At 44.9% G+C, this 21430-nt stretch overlaps 1 protein-coding gene across 7 annotated transcripts in view; it reads left to right on the forward strand.

Annotated features, from left to right (window-relative positions):
- The window catches only part of CACNB2 (calcium voltage-gated channel auxiliary subunit beta 2), a 391254-nt gene that overhangs the window by 236775 nt on the left and 133049 nt on the right, over positions 1-21430 (forward strand). For 5 of the 7 annotated variants that reach the window (XM_040352479.1, XM_040352483.1, XM_040352484.1 and 2 more), the window contains one exon: positions 16562-16681. In XM_040352479.1, coding sequence (XP_040208413.1) covers positions 16562-16681 — 120 coding nt within the window. Of the gene's footprint in view, positions 1-4965; positions 5691-16561; positions 16682-21430 lie in introns of those variants that run through there. The other 2 variants (XM_040352482.1, XM_040352480.1) reach the window with 2 other exon arrangements.

Consider the following 21430-nt stretch of genomic DNA (forward strand, 5'->3'; position numbering starts at 1 on the left):
ATGTTCCCTTACTAAATGAGATCAAGAGCGAATTAAAAAGAACGGTTAATAAACCTATATCATGGATCGGACGCATCAATATGCTGAAGATGGTTGTAGTCCCAAAAATCCTTTATAAATTTTTATTAGTCCCCATAGCTCTCCCTCAGCAATTTTTGAGAATCATTAATGCCTTGCTACTAAACTATGTCTGGAAAAATAAGAAACACAGAATATCCCTCTCCACCCTAAAACAGGGCAAGTCACTCGGCGGTCTGGCAGTCCCGGACATTAAAAGTTATTACAAGGCGGCGGTTTTAGCGCGCGCGGTAGAATGGGCACGGGATAGGTCTGATAAAAGGTGGGTGCAAATTGAGAAAGCACTAACAAGTAAATATTTGAAAAATATTATCTGGATCCCTGCACAACACAGAGCACTAGATCACAAAATACATGATTTAACACGGGACACTTTAAGAATGTGGGACAGGACACTGACACAATTAGAAGGGAAATTCAACTCCCCATTAATGAATCTAAAAGAAAACCCTTATTTCGCTCCAGGCGAAAATAAAATTGGAGGGAATTGGATTAAGGTAGACACTGTTCACTTAGGCGATATTATTAAAGATGGAGAGATAATGTCCTATGAAGATTTGAGATCCAAAACGGATTTTTGGAATCTGGATAGGTGGCATTATTTCCAGTTGCATCACTTTGTGCGGCACCTCCCCCGCCCATTACGGACGGAGGCGGAGCTCACTCCACTTGAGAAGATTTGCAAATCTAAAAATTCAAAGGGCACTATCACTAAATTATATGGGATACTGGTAAAGATAGGTTCACGGAGTGAAGCACCTTTCATAGATAAATGGGAAAGAGAGTTAGGAATCACAAGAGGGACAAATAGTTATAATAGGATTATGCACCTAACCCATTCATCTGCAATCGATATACGAACTGCCGAAACAAATTACAAGTGTATCTCAGGGTGGTATATCACCCCGGAGAAAGCAAACAAATTTAAAGCGGGTCAGACCGCGGAGTGTTGGCGGGGCTGCTCAGAAAGAGGCACAATGGCCCATCTTTGGTGGTTATGCCCAAAAATACAAACCTATTGGGACATAATTCTGAGTCAAATTAAAACTATCACGGGCGAAGAATTAAAGAAAGACCCCTGGGTGGTGCTCTTTCATTGCAGCCAAGAGGGGTTAAAAAAATACAAGCAGTCGTTACTTCCTCATCTTTTAAACGCTGCTAAGAAACTTATACCCAAAAAGTGGCAGGAGACGGAATGCCCACACGTCTGGAATTGGATAGACGAAGTGGAGGAAACGTATAGGTTGGAAGAGTTAAAGCATAGTCACCTAGAGACGATCGGTGAACATAGGGAGAAATGGGAAAAATGGAGGGAGTACAAAAAAACATGGAGCTATGCGGAGAGAGTCAGGGTGCGACACTAACGAGTTGTATGCTAGTAGTTTCATAGTAGAAACTATATCTATCCCTTCTATGGTCATTTCTTAAAGCGATTCATATACTTATTATTTTCTGTTGAACGTTTGAGACTGTTCTTATACTTGAGGAAAAAGTTAGGAGATTCCTGGGAGCCATGAGGGGGAGGGGGGGGGGGGGGGGAAAACAATTTCTAAAGTTGGCTATACGGTAATGTGCCCTGTTCAGTCTAGCTGGGACGTAGAGGGCTAAGGAAGTGGGGCCAGGACCTCACGGCCAGCTGGGACGCGGAGGGCTAGGGAGGTGGGGCCAGGACCTCACGGCCCCAGCGGGCGGCTGTTACACATACTGTTTTGTATACTAATAATTTAAAGGTGAAAAAAAAAAAAAAAAAAAAAAAAAATATGCATAGAATATATACCACACATGATGCAAACCACAAACCGAGACGTAAGAAGCATCAAATCATGAGCTGGTCTCTAGAACTTGGTAAAAGCTGAAGTGGAAAAAAAAAAAAAAAAAAAAAAAAAAAAAAAAAAAAAAAAAAAAAAAGCAACGCATTGTGGGACTAGAAGTACCAGGAGAAATGGACTCCATTGACATTTAGTAGGAATAGACTACACTTCCCACAATGCCCTGCCTTCTTGGAGCACATGACACCTCCGCACAGCCTTATGGGGAGGTTACTTAAAGGCAGGGAGGGGCTGACTTCGCTCTCTTGGGACCTGCGCCTTTTCCTCTGCGGAGCAGGGGAGAGCCTCACAGCCAAGCGATTAGGCCTGAAGCCTGAGAGGAGATCCATCTGGAGGCCGGTCATCGGGAGAAAGACAAGACCAAGTGCCTTTATCCCGTACCCCTTTGAGGCTGGAGAAGCTCGCCAGCTGACGATCATAGCAGTGGGGAGTCAGATATCGGAGACTGTGCTGCGGAGCGGTGACTGATTGGCGCGTCTTTGTGAAGGACTCAGGCGGACTGGGCCTGTTCGGGTGAGAGGGCACTTGCCCAAGATTCCATACTAATCCATTTTATAAATTAATATTACTCCATAAACTGGAGCCACGTGTTGATCTCCGATTGAATCGGAGAGGCCTAACAATTGAGAGTTACACCAGCAGAGTTGACTGACGCTGACTGGATATCGGTTCATCAGCATTTGTGTTCATCATACCCCTTTGGATTACAATTTAAAAGTGCACCAACGTTTGCAACATAGACTTCGTCCTTAGGAGACATTCTGGAGCTGTTTGAGCCAGGCCTTGCCAAGGTTTTTTGCATTAGCTGTTTTGCAGAACTGCCCACTAGGGGGAGCTCACGAGCATAGACTTCCTAAAGCAACTCTGATACTTAGCAATTTTAGTTTGGGTTTTCTTTCTTTATTTGTTGACTCTTGCAAAGGGCCCTTGCAGAGTCATCCTTATGCTAATACCTGTGTATGTTTAACCTGTTGTTCAAACCCCCTTTATCCTTTTTACCATATGCCAAGTAAAGTTACCCTTTAGGTTTTACTATATTGATTGTGTGAGGTGTGTTTACTTTTGGGAGCCGCCAGTTGGAGAAGGTAATATTATTATTGTATTCAGGGCTGTGGAGTCGGTAGATAAATGGTCCGACTCCGACTCCTCAGTTTTATGTACTTCCGACTCCGACTCCGACTCCCCGACTCCGACTCCTCTGTATTAATATGCAAATGTATTTTATACATTCCTTACTGGGAAGCCAACAGTCTACTGTATTGCACAGTTTAAGCAAAAGACAAACACAATGAAAACAAAGTTTTATAAAAAAATATATATTAATCAATCAAGTGTCTGGATAGTAGCAGCAGGCATAAACATCAGGAACAGGATCTTTACCAGTTCAAAAATACAAACCACATTATTTGGTTGTTTTAGAACAAAAACAAAGCTTATCTATAATGAACCAAAAACAAAATCTGTAAAACCTAGAAATGGTTTATATTAATCTTGAAATGTAGTTCTAGGCTTAGCAAATGCAAATCAATTCAATGTAGAGTTCTAAGGAAGAGAATTGCCTCTGCCAGATCCTCTTTCATAGAGGCTCTTAAGTCAGACTTTATTATGTTTAGGGCTGAAAATAATCTTTCGACGCTGACTTGGGTGGGTGGCATTGCAGTAACTATTCTGGCCACATCACTAACGATCTCTGGATAAACAAGGATGGCTTCTTCAACAGTACGTTTTGATGAGCGATCATACTTTTCAACTTCTTTTAGTGCTTTATAAAACTCCTGTTGGAATTTTTTTATTTGGACACTTACTGGTTCTCTAACATGCGTTCCCTGTAAAAGCAGAACACAACACTATGGAAAGTATAAGTATTGCAGCTCCTAACTGTGCGTTGCGTGCCATATAGTGAAGCACATGAAAAGCATGCTTCTTCACGGTCACTTAACGTGTTCGTTTTGCGGTTACGTGAGGCACTGCATGCATTGGTCTTTATTCTTACAGTAGAGAAGTCATTAATTATAACTTTTTGTGAATTGGGACATTTAAACTTGCTTTTTTTTTTTTATTCCAATCTAAATTTCAGTAGGAGTCGGAGTCGGTGCATTGTTTGCCGACTCCGACTACAGGTACCCAAAATTTCCCCCGACTCCGACTCCTCGACTCCGACTCCACAGCCCTGATTGTATTACCATTGCATGTTTTATATGTGTTAGCCCCCGTTCACACCTAGGCGTATATACGCCTGTAGTGCGACGCCGCTGAGCCCCGAGACGCTGGAGGGATGATTTAACATGCACCTCTATGGAGATGGTTCACATCTCCACGCCGAACGCCGTACGCCTGCCGCCTGAAAACAAGTCCCGGACCTTTTTTTCAGGCGGCTTTCGGCGTTCGGCATAGGAGATGTGAACCATCTCCATAGAGGGGGTAAGGCTGCATTCACAATCGCGGCGTTTTGTCGCCGCAAATCGCAGTACAAAACGCCAAAATTTGTCGCCGCAATTCGCGGGACAAAACACCACGATTTTGTACGCCAAGGTGTGAATGCAGCCTTATTGTGGCCCCAGCCAAGTAGGGGACACAATACTATTGCATTTATCTGGTGTGCCAAGGGAGGGTTCGAGTCAATTAAAGGGGGTGAATCAATTGATGAGAGTAGATCCCAAATCTATCCAGCGGCTCCTGCGGGGGTAGCGCTACAATCACATCCCCCCTTATTCTCCTCTTCTCAAGAGTGAATAAATTAAGTTCCTCTAATCTTTCCTCATAGCTGAGCTCCTCCATTCCAATAGGCTGCGACTTGTCATGCAATTTTATCTCTCAAATTGCATGACAGATCGATCCAATGTGAACCTAGGCTATAGCTGCTTTAGTTTTTTATCATTGGTTCTTGATGTACCAGCTTATTATCTGTCTTTTCCTCACTACGTCTGTATACCTGCGTCTGCAACATGTAGATGGATCCCATCATTCCTGCAACACGTGCTGCCTGTATTCCTGCCCCCTCCCAATATAAATAAATACATCTACTCCTTGTTTCTGGGGAGGCTAGAGTGTGCCGCCAATGACAGCCCTGCCATCCGGCTGAATATCCGCTCAGCCAGCATCTTGCTATTTTCAAGCTGTGTACCCTTGAGATGCAGCAGCAGTAGCAGCAATCTGACATAGACCAACAACAGCGTGTGATGTGAGCATCTGCGTAAGGAAAGGATACAGAGCATGCTCAGTGATGCCATTCTCCGGCCCCCAACCAGATCCCTAAAGAGATTGATTGAACTTTGCACTTGCAAATGCCACTGACTACATTTAGCCTGTGATTTCCTCTTCTGTATATAAAGGAGGGTATCTTCCTGCAGGAGGAGGCAGTCAGTACTGTGCAGCCATCACCTGTGCAAGGCAATCATGGATGCCTGGGATTTGTTATCATCGCCTAATAGGAGACATATTTGCACCTCTCTTTAAATGACCTTTGTTTGGGGATGGGGGGATGATGCTGCTGATGCTGCTGATGCTGCTAATGCATGTATCCTTGGACCTCTCTGCTGGGAATGACACCCCCCAGTACTTGCGCTAAAGTTGTCGCGGTTGGCTTGTGCTGGAGCTTGCAAGCCAAGATGGATAGGAAAGAGGAAGCAAATCTACAATTCAATCCAGGCTTTGCTTTAGTCGGGATCGTTTCTGACTGCCACTGCCGAGCACAGTGATCGAGCAGGCTGGCTAATGAAGGCCTCCTGGATCAGGCTTCTAAAAAGAGCCAAGGGAGGACGACTGAAGAATTCTGACATTTGTGTAAGCTGATTTTCATTATTTTGTCTGCTGGTTGCTACCTGTGACTCCAAACTACATGACAAGTAGTGATGTGGCGGTGATTGTGATGTTCTATCTATAGACCCGGTACTACGATACCTAAGGACCAATATCATTAGAAAGTTCCTTTCGTAAAACCGCTACAATCTTGGAACATTTGGAATTTTGAGCCTGATTAATCAATTTCATTACTAACATTTTTATATTATACAATTTTATACCTATTTTTAGATTTTATATACATATTTTATATATATATTTAGATTTTATATATATATTTAGGCCCAGATTCACGTAGATCAGCGGATCTATAGATCCGCTCGTTCTACGTGAATTAAGATCCGCTCCCGCAAGTTTAGGAGGCAAGTGGCTAATTCACAAACCACTTACCTCCAAACTTGCGACGGCGGATCCTAAATCCCCCAGCGGAATTCAAATTCCGTGGCTAGGGGAGTGTCATATTTAAATCAGGCGCGCTCCCGCGCCGATTTAAATACGCATGCGTCGTCCGGGGAATTTCCCGGCGTGCATTGCTCCCACTGACGTCAATAGGACGTCAGTGGTTTCGATGCGTACGCAAACTACGTAGTTCCGTATTCGAGAACGACTTACGGAAACTACGTAAAAAAAATACAAATCGACGCGGGAACGACGGCCATACTTAACAATACTTACCCCTGCTTTTAGCATGGGTAAGTATACGACGGGTACCGCGCTACGGAAACGACGTAAGAACACAGCGTCGGGTCCGCGTACGTTCGTGAATTTCGCGTATCTCGCTGATTTACATATTATTCATTGTAAATCAGCGGGAACGCCCCCGGCGCCATTTTTAATTCAAAAAAAAGATCCGACAGTGTAACACAGTGTAACACTGTCGGATCTCAGCCCTATCTATGCGTAACTGGTTCTATGAATCAGGCGCATAGATAGGACCTGAAAAAAGCTGAGATACGATGGTGTATCTGAGATACACCGTCGTATCTGCTTCGTGAATCTGGCCCTTAGATTTTATATACATATTTTATATATATATTTAGATTTTATATACATATTTTATATATATATATTTAGATTTTATATTATACATATTTTTAGATTTTATATACATATTTTATATTATACATATTTTATACATATTTTTAGATTTTATATACATATTTTTAGATTTTATATACATATTTTATATTATACAATTTGATACATATTTTTAGATTTTATATACATATTTTATACATATTTTTTAATTGTATATACATATTTTATATTACACAATTTGTATACATATTTTTAGATTTTATATACATACTTTATATTACACAATTTGTATACATATTTTTTTATTTTATATACATACTTTATATTATACAATTTTTATACATATTTTTAGATTTTATATACATATTGTTTTTTTGTTATTATTTTATTTGTTTGTGTACCCAGAATTGTACAATACAAACCAAGCAGGAAAAGGCATTAAGGGGTACATAGATAACCAACATGCATTAGAAATTGTGCATAATATGGACCGCTCAGCTATAATAAACATAATACAGTAAAATAATAGCAACACAGATCGCAGCCATCAGAGCATTTAAGAGCAAACAAACTTTTAATTGTTTATCAGCCATCAGAACTACTGGCTTAGCTAGAGGCATCAAATACCACCTCTAAGTGGAGCAATAAGAACCTTAGAGGGGGCCCCAGAGGCCATGGAAAAAAAGGAAGATTACACAGGAAAGGTGAAGGGGGAGCAAGGAGGGGGTGAAAAAAAAAACGGATGCTCAGAGAGATAAAATGATATACATATTTTTAGATTTTGTATACATATTTTATATTATACAATTTTATACATATTTTTAGATTTTATATACATAATTTATATTATACATATTTTTATATTTTATATACATATTTTATATCATACAATTGTATACATATACACAGAGCTTACAATCTAGAAGGGAGGGGTAGGTGGTACAAGGCTTCTGGGGGGGGGGGGGGCGGCGCCTGTGAGCTGATGGACGTGGTCGACGTACAGTTTTTAGTTGTGTGTATTTAGTTGTGTGTATATATTTAATTGTGACATGCTTCTTTAACTAGAACATTCTTTTCTGTATTTCAAATACTGTAGTTCATTAAATATTAGGTGGTAAATCTCATAGGAGAAGAACTAAATCTAGAAAATCTTACAAGACTTTATTAGCGAATATGGGTCACATACATACTGATTTTACTTGTTGGGTAAACTGCTTTTTCTTAAATAAAATTTGGATTAATTAATAGCAATTATTGATCAGTTAGGACTGGTATTACAGGATCACAACAAATGTGGCTTCAACATTTTTGATAGTGGTTAAGTCGGTTACATGGGGTGTATGATCGATTGACTCTGAAAGGTCCACTTTCAACTCTTGTTTGCTTTTTCCAATAAACTTTTGACATAACGAGATCCAAAGGAGTGGCTGCCCATACACGTGTCCAGCAAAAGACATCCACATAAAACCACCGACAGGCAAGACTTCTGCTATTATTAGCTGATGATTTCTAATAAAGGGACATGTAGGGAAAAACATATAGTTATGTATTTATAAAACCTCATTAAACAGTGGGAGGATCCTGAGTTTACAATCCAAAAGGAAAAGAGGAAGATCCATGGTTGGCTGTACATCAGTGGTGCCCAACCAGTGGCCCAGGGGCCACATGTGCGGTGTATAATGCCACGTACACACGATCATTTTTCGGGTTCTAAAAAACAACTTTTTTTTTTAATGTCATTAAAAACGTTCGTGTGTGGGCTTCAGAGCATTTTTCGGGTTCTAAAAAACGTTAAAAAATAGAGCATGTTTGAATTTTTTTTTTGGGCCGACGTTTTTAACGTTGTCGTTACTCGGGTTGTAAAAAATAGTCGTGTGTGCGCTTTAACGACGTGAAAAACCCGCGTATGCTCAGAAGCAATTTATGAGACGGGAGCGTTCGTTCTGGTAAAACTACCGTTCATAATGGAGTAAGCACATTCATCACGCTGTAACAGACAGAAAAGCGCGAATCGTCTTTTACTAACACAAAATCAGCTAAAGCAGCCCCAAGGGAGGCGCCATCTGAATGGAACTTCCCCTTTATAGTGCCGTTATACGTGTTGTACGTCACTGCGCTTTGCTAGAGCCTTTTTTTTTTTTACGATCATGTGTAGGCAAGGCCATTTTAATAATGATCAAGTTGAAAAAAATTTAGTTTTTTCTAGAGCCTGAAAAACATAATTTTTTAGAACCCGAAAAGTGATCGTGTGTACGCGGCATAAGTCTTAGGAGAGGTGTGTTTACTGCTCCACCGTTGCTGCCCATTGAAATCAAATGGACCGCGTGGCTGTAGCAGCGCATTGCTAGCGGGGGTTAAAAGCTCCCTGCTAGAAGCCGGAATGCACTACAAATCCGCCCATAGCGTCGGCGGTAAAAATAGCGGCGTCAGTGTGAAAGGGGTCTAAATGAGCAATTGATTCACCAGCAGTAAAAGTCACACTTGCTGCTTTATAAATATGCCCCTTAACTGTATTAGCGCTGCAAAATATATATAGTTTGTGTGTGTGTATATATATATATAGTGGTATAGGCATTCAGAAAAGGCCTATATTTGTGTGTGTGTGTTTTTTTTTAAATATATATATATATATATATATATATATATATATATATATATATATATACTGTATATACACACACAAATATAGGCATTTTCTGAATTCAGTGGTAACATTGTATATTGAATCCCCTTTCTGAAGACTCTGGACTCTACCACTCTATGTACGGATGACACACACTGGGTGCTTAGCCAGGACCCTGATTGAAAACCATTTGTCTCCAGGCTCAGTCAGAGGTTCTGATCGCATATATGTGACCAGCGCCTGCAACTTCTGTATATGCAGTAAAGCAGTAATCAAAATGAATTTAAGAGTAGATTGTAAGTTGTGTGGCCAACTTTCCAATTTACCTAGGTCCAATGAAAACCTTTCAAACCTCAATTTTTACATCCTCATCCAATTTTTTTGTGTCATTTCTGTATTTCTGTAGACTGCAAAATAAGACTGTAACATGCCTGACCACCAGGGGCGGACTGACCATTCGGGCACTGCCCGAGGGCCCCATGCCACTAGGGGGCCCCATCAGGGTTGCCAGCCTCAGTAAAACCAGGAACAGTATGAAAAAATCTGTGTTTTTTTTACATCTGTCCCTGAAATGTCCCTTACCGACATCCTTTTGGTCGAAATATCCCCAGATTATAGCTGCCCCGCCTCTCCATTACCCTTTTAGTGTGTGTATGTGTATTCTGTGTGTGTGTATGTATGCTGTGTGTGTATACTGTGTATGCATACTGTATGTGTGTGTTTGTATACTGTGTGGCCCCATAATCTATTTCCTGGGGGCCCATAATCTATTGCCTGGGGGCCCCATATTCTCCTATTGCCCGGGGAACCCATAATCTCCTATTGCCCGGGGAACCCATAATCTCCTATTGCCCGGGGAACCCATAATCTCCTATTGCCCGGGGAACTCATAATCTCCTATTGCCCGGGGAACCCATAATCTCCTATTGCCCGGGGAACACATAATCTCCTATTGCCCGGGGGGCCCATAATCTCTTATTGCCCGGGGAACCCATAATCTCCAATTGCCCGGGGAACCCATAATCTCCTATTGTCCGGGGAACTCATAATCTCCTATTGCCCGGGGAACCCATAATCTCCTATTGCCCGGGGGGCACATAATCTCTTATTGCCCGGGGAACCCATAATCTCCTATTGCCCAGGGAACCCATAATCTCCTATTGCCCAGGGAACCCATAATCTCCTATTGCCCGGGGAACCCATAATCTCCTATTGTCCGGGGGAATTCATAATCTCGTATTGCCCAGGGAACCCATAATCTCCTATTGCCCGGGGAACCCATAATCTCCTATTGCCCGGGGAACCCATAATCTCCTATTGCCCGGGGGAACCCATAATCTCCTATTGCCCGGGGAACCCATAATCTCCTATTGCCCGGGGAACCCATAATCTCCTATTGCCCAGGGGAACCCATCATCTCCTATTGCCCGGGGAACCCATCATCTCCTATTGCCCGGGGAACCCATCATCTCCTATTGCCCGGGGAACCCATCATCTCCTATTGCCCGGGGGAACCCATAATCTCCTATTGCCCGGGGGAACCCATAATCTCCTATTGCCCGGGGAACCCATAATCTCCTATTGCCCGGGGGAACCCATCATCTCCTATTGCCCGGGGGAACCCATCATCTCCTATTGCCCGGGGAACCCATCATCTCCTATTGCCCGGGGAACCCATCATCTCCTATTGCCCGGGGAACCCATCATCTCCTATTGCCCGGGGGAACCCATAATCTCCTATTGCCCGGGGGAACCCATAATCTCCTATTGCCCGGGGAACCCATAATCTCCTATTGCCCGGGGGAACCCATCATCTCCTATTGCCCGGGGGAACCCATCATCTCCTATTGCCCGGGGAACCCATCATCTCCTATTGCCCGGGGAACCCATCATCTCCTATTGCCCGGGGAACCCATCATCTCCTATTGCCCGGGGAACCCATCATCTCCTATTGCCCGGGGAACCCATAATCTCCTATTGCCCGGGGGCCCCATAATCTCCTGTTGCCTGGGGAACCCATAATCTCCTATTGCTCGGGGAACCCATAATCTCCTATTGCCCAGGGAACCCATAATCTCCTGTTGCCCGGGGACCCCATGAGTTGTCAGTCCGCCCCTGCTGACCACACTATGACTCCGGTGTGACATGACTTTGTACTGCTCTATGGTATATGTGGGTACAGTTCTGAAAATGATGACACAGTAAGAATGCAGTACTGTACCATCAAGATGTTGCAGTGTTTAGATGGAGCATGTAATTGTCATACAGGCTGGGTAATGTCCATAAAATGAATGCAGATGGTGTACGGGGTGCCAACTCTGTATAGACTGTGTGATTGGCAGCAGATGAGATGCGTAGCCAACACAACACCCGTTGACTGTTTGTTAATAGCATGTGTTGCTGAGTCTGTTGTGTCGTCAGATCAGGATATGCAGATGAGCCTGCTGAGAGCAGAGAGAAAATAGAGATCGCTTTTCAGTGAGATTATACGCCTCGTGATCAACAGTCAAAACAGCTTGTTTAAGGGATTGAGCGCTCGCTCTTAGGCTGCTTTCACAGTGCAGCGTCGCGGTGACGGTATAGCCACGCTTTTTGTAGCGCGGCTATACCATCGTGTTTACCGCAGTATTCGGGCGCTAGCGGTGAGGTTTTAACCCCCGCTAGCGGCCAAAAAAGGGTTAATACCGCGGTATTACCGCGCTTTCCCATTGATTTCAATGGGAAGGCGCGGTATAGGAGCGGTGAACACACCGCTCCTATACCGCGGTAAAGATGCGGCTAGCAGGACTTTTGGAGCGTTCCTGCTAGCGCACCGCTTCAGTGTGAAAGCCTTCGGGCTTTCACATTGAAGACTACAGGGCATGATTTTTCATGCGGTATAGCAGCGCTATTTTTAGCGCTGTACCGCATGAAAAACGCCCCAATGTGAAAGGGGCCTTAGACTCCAGTCATATTCCTTGTTTATAAAGTGGAACTCCGGGTAATCCACAAATTATACAGCTACAATACATATAAAGGAGCGGTTTACATGTGTGTATATATACGTGATCCGGCTCTACCGGCTGATCCGCCAATTATTCTGCAGAGACACAGAACAGCGATCTTCCTATGTAAACAAGGCAGATTGCCGTTCTGTCAGTAGAGAAGGCATGGATCCTGTGTTCCTGAAAAGCAGAGACGTGGATCCATGTCTTCCCCTAGTAAAAGCACCTCCCATGCTGTAGTAAAACACTGGCTAGGTTCACAGTTAACCCTTTGATCTCCCCCGATGTTAACCCCTTCCCAGCCAGTGTCATTAGTACAGTGACTGTGCATATTTTTTTTAGCACTGATCACTATAATAATGTCACTGGTCCCCAAAAAGTGTCATTTAGCTTCCAAATGCAATATCGCAGTCCTGCTATAAATCACTGATCGCCGCCATTAGTAAAAATATCCCATAGTTTGTAGACGCTATGACTTTTGCGCAAACCATATATATATATATATGTAGCAAAATACATATTGGTCTAAATTGATGAAGAAATTCGATTTTTTTTCTTCAATTTTTTGATGTGATGTTTTTTATAGCAGAAAGTAGAAAATATTGTTTTTTTTTTCAAAACTGTTGGCCTTTTTTTTGTTCATAGCACAAATAATAACCACAGAGGTGATGAAATACCACCAAAGCAAAGCTCTATTTGTGGGGGAAAAAAATGGACATAAATTTTATTTGGGTACAGCATCGCAGCGCAATTGTCAGTTAAAGTAACGCAGTGCCATATCGCTAAAAATGGCCTGGTTATGAATGGGGGTAAATCTTCCGGAGCTTACTTGGTTGTAAACCTCAGACATGAAATATGAACATGCTTCCATAGGGTATACTTGTCTCAATCAAGAGTACCAAGTGTCATTTCTGTCCACTGCGCAAGAGTACCAAGTGTCATTTCTGTCCACTGCGTCGCTGCTGTGCTATCTGCATGAGACCATTCTGACAAGTTTTTCTGACACCAAGAGAAAAATGGTGACAAGGGAGGGAGCTCCAGATGATTGACAGCCTCAGCTCTGTTCCTGTGTGCTATGTGTAGGGGGTGTGTCCCCTTCCTCCAATCAGCTTTTAGAACTCTCCTCACTGATGTAACTTCAGCTCTCCACCCCCTGCTTTTCAGAGCTGGGAGATTGTGTAAATTCTGCACAATGTAGGGGAAAGATGGCTGCTGATAAGCAACTTATGTAAGAGGATTTGTTTCACCTTCATGTATCACCTAAGGCCAGTCACTTCACTGGGTTTACAACCACTTTAACCACTTCCCGCCCGCATGACGTTATGGACTGTGAGTGGAGATATCTGGATGATGCCTACAGCGTCATCCAGATATATATATATTTTTTTTTTTCAGCCAGCGAATTCCTACAATGTAAAAGCCATCCTAGCGGCTTTTTTGCCACTGGATTACTCTTACAGGCATCCCGTGAGATTGGGAAGCCGGAAAAACCTATCCGACAGTGGTGCCGGGTTACCACAGAGCTGGCCGAGGACCGGATGGTCCCTGGCCATCTCTATGACTCTGAGAATCTGGAAATTAAGCCATGATGTCACTTCCAGCTCCGGCAAATGTAAACTCTGCCATTGTTTTCACTCTAGAAAGCAGAGATCAATGTTTTTTTTTTATCTCATGCTTTCCAGGGTAGAGGAGATATATGGGGTCTTATAGACCCCAGTTCTCTCCATAAAGAAGACCTGTCATGCCTTATTTCTTTCACAATGGATGTCAATTTTTTTTTAGTCTTTAAAGCGGGGGTTCACCCTTAGAGGGCACTTTTTCCCCTTAGATTCCTGCTCGTTTTCTCTAGGGGAATCGGCTATTTGTTTTAAAATATGTGCAGTACTTACCCGTTTACGAGATGCATCCTCTCCGTCGCTTCCGGGTATGGGCTGCGGGAATGGGCGTTCCTTCTTGATTGACAGTCTTCCGAGAGGCTTCCGACGGTCGCATCCATCGCGTCACGATTTTCCGAAAGAAGCCGAACGTCGGTGCGCAGGCGCAGTATAGAGCCGCACCGACGTTCGGCTTCTTTCGGCTACGAGTGACGCGATGGATGCGACCGTCGGAAGCCTCTCGGAAGACTGTCAATCAAGAAAGAACGCCCGCTCCCGAAGACCCATACCCGGAAGCGACGGAAGAAGATGCATCTCGAAAACGGGTAAGTACTGTTCATATTTTAATACAAATAGCCGATTCCCCTAGACCAAACGAGCAGGAATCTAAGGGGAGAAAAAAAAAATTTAATAAATGGGTGAACTCCCGCTTTAAGTGGTTAAACTGACCTCATTTACAGACAGAAGTTCACTCTTTCGATCTAAAACAGGGGTCTTCAAACTACGGCCCGCGGGTCGCATCCGGCCCGCCAGTGTGATTTACCCGGCCCGCCAGTGTGATTTACCCGGCCCGCAGACTGCCCCTTTAATATCGCAGCAATCCCCCTCCCCTCTGCTACCTTTTTATCACACAAGATGAGAAACACAACAGGTCCGGACAAAAGGCGAGTCTTTTGAGTTAAGCAGCGGGGCGGTTTCAGCAATCAAACACCTGCCTTTCACTAGCAAAGTCCCGCCCTTTGTCCGGACCTGCCATGCTTTGCGTCTTGTGTGATTGAGGTAGCAGAGAGGTGGAGTGCTGGGATGTTATAGAAGGGGTGGCAGTGTAACATCGATGGGGGGATGTGTGATAGGAGGGGAGATCTGTGATAGGAGGGGAGATCTGTGATAGAAGGGGAGATCTGTGATAGGAGGGGAGATCTCTGATGAAGGGAGATCGCTGATGAGGGAGTCTGTGATGGGGGGGTCTGTTATGGGGAGCTATGTGAGGAGAGGAGTTTGTGTTGGGTGTGCTTTGTGATGGGGGGGGGTCTGTGATGGGGGGGACCTGATATGGGGGCTTTTTGATGGGGGAATCTGTGATGGAGAGGAGTCTGTGATGGGGGATCTGTTATGGGGGTCTGTGATGGGAGGGGTCTGTTATTCTGGGCTTTGTGATGGAGAGGAGTTTGTGTTGGGGGGCTTTGTGATTGGGGTATCTGTGATGGAGAGGAATCTGTGATAGGGGGGTTCCGTGATGAGGGGGGTCTATGTTGGGGAGGTGTTCTGTGATGAGGGGAGTCTGTGAAATACTAATAAGTTTATGTTGATTAAAATTGTTCTTAAATATTGTATTGGGTTTTCCTGTTTTTTTTGCACTTCAAATGAGATGTGTGCATAGGTTCATATTTTTTTAAACTACAGTCAGGCCCCCCAACGGACCGGACCGTGAACTTTAAAAAGTTTGAGGACCCCTGATTTAAAAGAACCAAGAGATACATTGGGCCAGATCCACAGAGAGAGTACGCCGTCGTATCTACTGATACGCCGGCGTACTTTCAAATTTCCCGCGTCGTATTTTTAGTTTGAATCTTCAAACCTAGATACGACGGCATCTGGGTTCGATCCGACAGGCGTACGGCTTCGTACGCCTTCGGATCGTAGATGCAATACTTCGGCGTCCGCTGGGTGGAGTTCGCGTCGTTTTCCGCGTCGGGTATGCAAATTAGCTATTTCCGACGATCCACGAACGTGCATTCTCTTACGTCGTCTCTAGTCGGCTTTTTCCGGCGTATAGTTAAAGCTGGTATTTTGCGGCGTATAGATAGACTTGCCATGTTAAGTATGGCCGTCGTTCCCGCGTCAAAATTTTAATTTTTTTTTTTTTTTGCGTAAGTCGTCCGTGAATAGGGATGGACGTAATTCATGTCTAAGTTAAAAAAATGACGTTGTTGCGACATCATTTAGCGCAATGCACGGCGGGAAATTTAGGGACGGCGCATGCGCAGTTCATTCGGCGCGGGGACACGCTTCATTTAAATGAAACACGCCCCCTAATCGCCAATTTGAATTACGCGCCGAGAGATACACTATACCGCCGTAACTTACGGCGCAAATTCTTTGTTGATTCAAAGAATTAACAAGTAAGTTACAGCGGCGTAGCGTATCTCACATACGCTGCGCCAATCTAATTGTTTGTGGATCTGGCCCACTGTTTCTCTTTATCGCTGTCTATAAACATTGGCTGAGTTTTTTTGCACACACATCCAATGGGCATAAGGGCCAAAATTGCATGTAAAATGACTTGAAATGTGGTGTCTTTGCAGCAGTTAACGCATTTCCTTATCTCTGCAGGGTTCGGCGGACTCCTACACCAGCCGTCCATCCGATTCTGATGTCTCCTTGGAGGAAGACAGAGAGGCGGTGCGCAGGGAAGCAGAGCGGCAGGCCCAGACACAGTTGGAGAAAGCCAAGGTACAGCTGGTGACACAGATGGCGCCTCCTGGTGCCCTTCAGAAAATGCATTTGTACAACATGTAAAGCATACCTCTCCACAATTATATGAAAGATTGGTTTGTCTAAGGTTCTTGGCAGCGCCCAGCCCCTAATCTACATGCAGGGCACCGGACGCATGGATTTCAATGTTTTTTTTTTTTTTTTGTTAAGCATGTGATTAGAGGCTCTAATTTTGTTCAAAAAAAGGGTGGGCTTGGGCGCAGAGCACTGCAACCTGAGCCCACCCAGTTGTGTGACAATGGCATATTAATGTTCGCTATTGTATTCCTGTTTCTTCTCCCGGCCAATCAGGAAGCGGGTACGGTGCGAGTGGGGGGGGTTTGTTTGCCGCCCCCCCCCAAATATTGAGCACCACCTGCCACTGGTTCTTGGTTCTCCCAAGATGGAAAACTTTAGTTTGTGATGTGTAAAGTTCTTATTGTTTGTGGTTAAGAGGCCTAATAACTATGGTTCTCTGGTCTTTGATTCTGTTATGCCAACTAAGGAGCTGAGAGAGCGCATGGGTCAGCATGAAGTCACTGCAGTTGCCATGGTGCTGCACTATGACACCTGCCATTTGATGGCTTGACAGGTTGGTTGAGAGCTTACATAAGCACACAAGCAACTGTGATTGTTGTCATTTAATGCATGCCTTAATTGTAGGGGCTAATTTACACATTAGGCAAGGACTGCTGCTCCTCTGAAAAGTGATCCACTGTAGGATCACCTTTTAGAGGCACTTTACAGACAGTGAGGATATGTTGCCTCCTCACCGCTGGTTTTAACCCCCTAAATGACGAACTACCGCAGTTGCAGGGAGGTTGCAACGCATCCCCATTTACCTGAATGGCTCACGTTTGGCGAGCGGTAGTGCCCGCTAAACACAGAAGGGGGTTTAATTCCTGATGATTTGCTTGTGTACACCCATGTCTTTGCAGTTTAAGAGAGAACAGTTGGGGGCAGTAAAATTGTGTTGCAACCGCATGTTTTAAACCCCCCCCCCCCCCCCCCCCCCCAACTACAAGTGTAAATAAGCCCTATTGGTGTCCATACATGCTTAGATAAATGATATTCACTTCTGATCTCTTCCGATTAGAATAACCGTTTTGGCCGATATACCACACAGGGGCAAGTGGATTGCGAATGATAGTTAATGATTGTACCTTATTTTCATAGGAAAAGGGAATAGCGCTCCAGGTGGGAACCCAGATGAATATCCTCCGTTGCAGACAACTCAGGTGCAGGCAATGCACTTAGCAAAGCAGGAACAAAAATTGTTTCTGGACAGCCGCACACTGAACAAGTTGTAGCCTTTATTAAAAAAAGGACAGCACTACAAGTCACAGCAACATAAAATAAAACCCGACCACTGACGCATTTCGCACTGAAACTAGTGCTTAGTCGTAGCTAGTGCTTATGTCTAAGCCAGGGGTCTCAAAGTACCGGCCCGCAGGCCATTTGCGGCCCGTGGACCGGTTTTAAATGGCCCGCAGGCAGGGCGGGTGCCGCGGAAGTGTAGATCGAGGTGCATGAAGAGTAGCGCAGGAAGCGTCTGTCATAAGTTCACTTGTCTCTTATGTCACACTGCTACTCCCCGGCGGCCCCTCCTCTCTTCTCGTCCATCCCTATTTGCTTGTGACATCATCTGAGATGGACGAGAAAAGAGGGGCTGCCGGGGAATAGCAGCGTGACATGAGAGACAAGTGAACTTATGACAGACGCTTCCTGCGCTACTCTGCCTTTGAAGAAAACAACAAGTAAATGCTGACCTGTGCCCTGGTGTGCTCTCATGTGCCCCAATGTGCTCATATGTGCCCTGATGTGCTCTCATGTGCCCTGATGTGCTCTCATGTGCCCTGATTGTGCCCTGATGTGCTCTGATGTGCCCTCATGTGCTCTCATGTGCCCTCATGTGCTCTCATGTGCCCTGATGTGCTCCCATGTACCCTGATGTGCTCCCATGTGCCCTGATGTGCTCCCATGTGCCCTGATTGTGCCCTGATGTGCCCTGATTTGCTCTCATGTGCCCTGATTTGCTCTCATGTGCCCTGATTTGCTCTCATGTTCCCTGATTTGCTCTCATGTGCCCTGATTTGCTCTCATGTTCCCTGATGTGCTCTCATGTGCCCTGATTGTGCTCTCATGTGCCCTGATTGTGCTCTCTTGTGCCCTGATTGTGCCCTGATGTGCCCCATGTACCCTCATGTGCCCCAATGTGCCATGTGCCCCATGTACCCTGATGTGCTGGGCTCTGTACATCAGGGTACCCTGTGCCCTGTACCCTGATGTGCCATGTGCCCTGTCCTGATGTGCTGTGCCCCATGTGCCCTGATGTGCTCTCATGTGCCCCATGTTCCCTGATTGTGCCCTGATGTGCCCTGATTGTGCCCTGGTGTGCTCGTATGTGCCCTGATATGCCCCATGTGCTCTGATTGTGCCCTGATGTGGCCCATGTACCCTGATGTGCCATGGGGCACATGAGAGCACATCAGGGCACAATCAGGGAATATGGGGCATACCAGGGAACATGGGGCACATGAGAGCACATCAGGGCACATGGGGCACAGCACATCAGGACAGGGCACATGGCACATCAGGGTACAGGATATGGCACATCAGGGCACAGCACATCAGGACAGGGCACATGGCACATCAGGGTAAAGGGCACATGAAACAGCACATCAGGGTACAAAGCCCAGCACATCAGGGCACATGGCACATCAGGGTACAGGGCACATGAAACAGCACATCAGGGTACAAAGCCCAGCACATTAGGGTACATGGGGTACCCTGATGTGCTGGGCTTTGTACCCTGATGTGCTGTTTCATGTGCCCTGTAACCTGATGTGCAATGTGCCCTGTCCTGATGTGCTGTGCCCTGATGTGCCATGTCCTGTACCCTGATGTGCCATGTGCCCTGATGTGCTCTCATGTGCCCCATGTTCCCTGATGTGCCCCATGTTCCCTGATTGTGCCCTGATATGCTCTCATGTGCCCTGGTGTGCTCGTATGTGCCCCATGTGCCCTGATATGCCCCATGTGCCCTGATGTGCTCTGATTGTGCCCTGATGTGCTCTGATTGTGCCCCATGTACCCTGATGTGGCCCATGTACCCTGATGTGCCATGTGCCCCATGTACCCTGATGTGCCCCATGTACCCTGATGTGCTGGGCTTTGTACCCTGATGTGCTGTTTCATGTGCCCTGTACCCTGATGTGCCATGTGCCCTGTCCTGATGTGCTGTGCCCTGATGTGCCATGTCCTGCACTGTGCCATGTGCCCTGTCCTGATATGCCCTGCCCTGATGTGCCGTGCACCCTGATGTGGCCTGTTGTGCTGTACCCCTATGTGCTGTGCTCTGATGTGCCCTGTACCCTGATGTGCTGGGCTTTGTACCCTGATGTGCTGGGCTTTGTACCTTGATGTGCGCTGTGCACTCATGTGTGCTGTGCCCTGTGCCCTGTGCCCTGATGTGCTGTACCCTGATGGTGAGTGGTCAGTGTGTAGTGTAGTGGTCATGGTGCAGTGTAGTGGTCAGGGTTAATAATGCGTTCGCTGACACCAGTACTGTTTTTGAAGTTTGAAAGTTTGCATGTGGCCCCCCATGGGATATGGAAACTTGTCTTGTGGTCCTCAGGTAATTTGAGTTTGACACCCCTGGTCTAAGCACTAGTTTCAGTGCGAAACGCGTCAGCAGTCGGGTTTTATTTTATTTTGCTGTGACTTGTAGTGCTGTTCTTTTTTTAATAAAGGCTACAACTTGTTCAGAGTGCGGCTGTCCAGAAACAATTTTTGCTCCTACCTTACTTTCATACTTTGTTGTTCCCATCTACCTTACTTACAATCCTACTTTTTAGATCCACCATGTAATCTGATCCATCAAAATACTTATATGAACATGTATTTCAATGCTGCTGATTAATGCAAAACAAAGAAAAATGTGTGCTTTGGCTGATCGAATCCGTTTGATCATATCTAAATCTAAAAACAGTCTAAATCGATTGGATATGAAGTTAAGGCTATTCGATTTTTTGCAGATTGATTGATCATTTTGATCAAAACGCAGATTGATTGGATAAAAAAAATAATAATTTGTGTATGACCGCCATAATTGTTTTGGGAAACACTAAAGCCCTGTATACACAGGCTGAATATCGGGCAGTATCGGCCAGTTCAATAGAAACCAGCCAATATTCGGACCGTGTGTATTGCAGATGGTCCGACAGTAGCCAGCTGAACGTCCGGCTTCTGTTAAAGGGCCATTAGCAGAAAAGGTTTGCTGATCGGCATCCAATCAACGCTCTCAGCTATTGGTCGGTTTGTTCTCCCAGGGGCAGTCCTCCTTTCAAAACATAATAGCTCAGCGGGGGGAGATGGCTGTACTAACATCAGATTGTTAGTGTAGGATCTCATCCCAAGCTCTTAAGTTTTTTTTTCGTTCAGCCCGCTGGGTTTGAACGGAACCTTTTTCAAAATTGCTGCGACTTTAGGTTGCATAGATTGCACTAGGTTTCAATTGAAATCAAAGGGCTGCAACTTGTTGTGTACAAAGTCGCATGACAAGTCGCATAAGTGTAAACGGAGCCTTAAGGCGAAACTAAATCCATAAATTTAAACAATTGCATTCAACACATGCTATGAATAACTGTCAAAACTGACGTTTTTCCTCTCAATGGTGTTATCAAGGAGTGGCGTATACGGGGTCTGGTGTTATCTACGAGTGGCAGT

Source organism: Rana temporaria, chromosome 5 (genome assembly GCF_905171775.1).
Source record: "Rana temporaria chromosome 5, aRanTem1.1, whole genome shotgun sequence".
Taxonomy (NCBI): domain Eukaryota; kingdom Metazoa; phylum Chordata; class Amphibia; order Anura; family Ranidae; genus Rana; species Rana temporaria.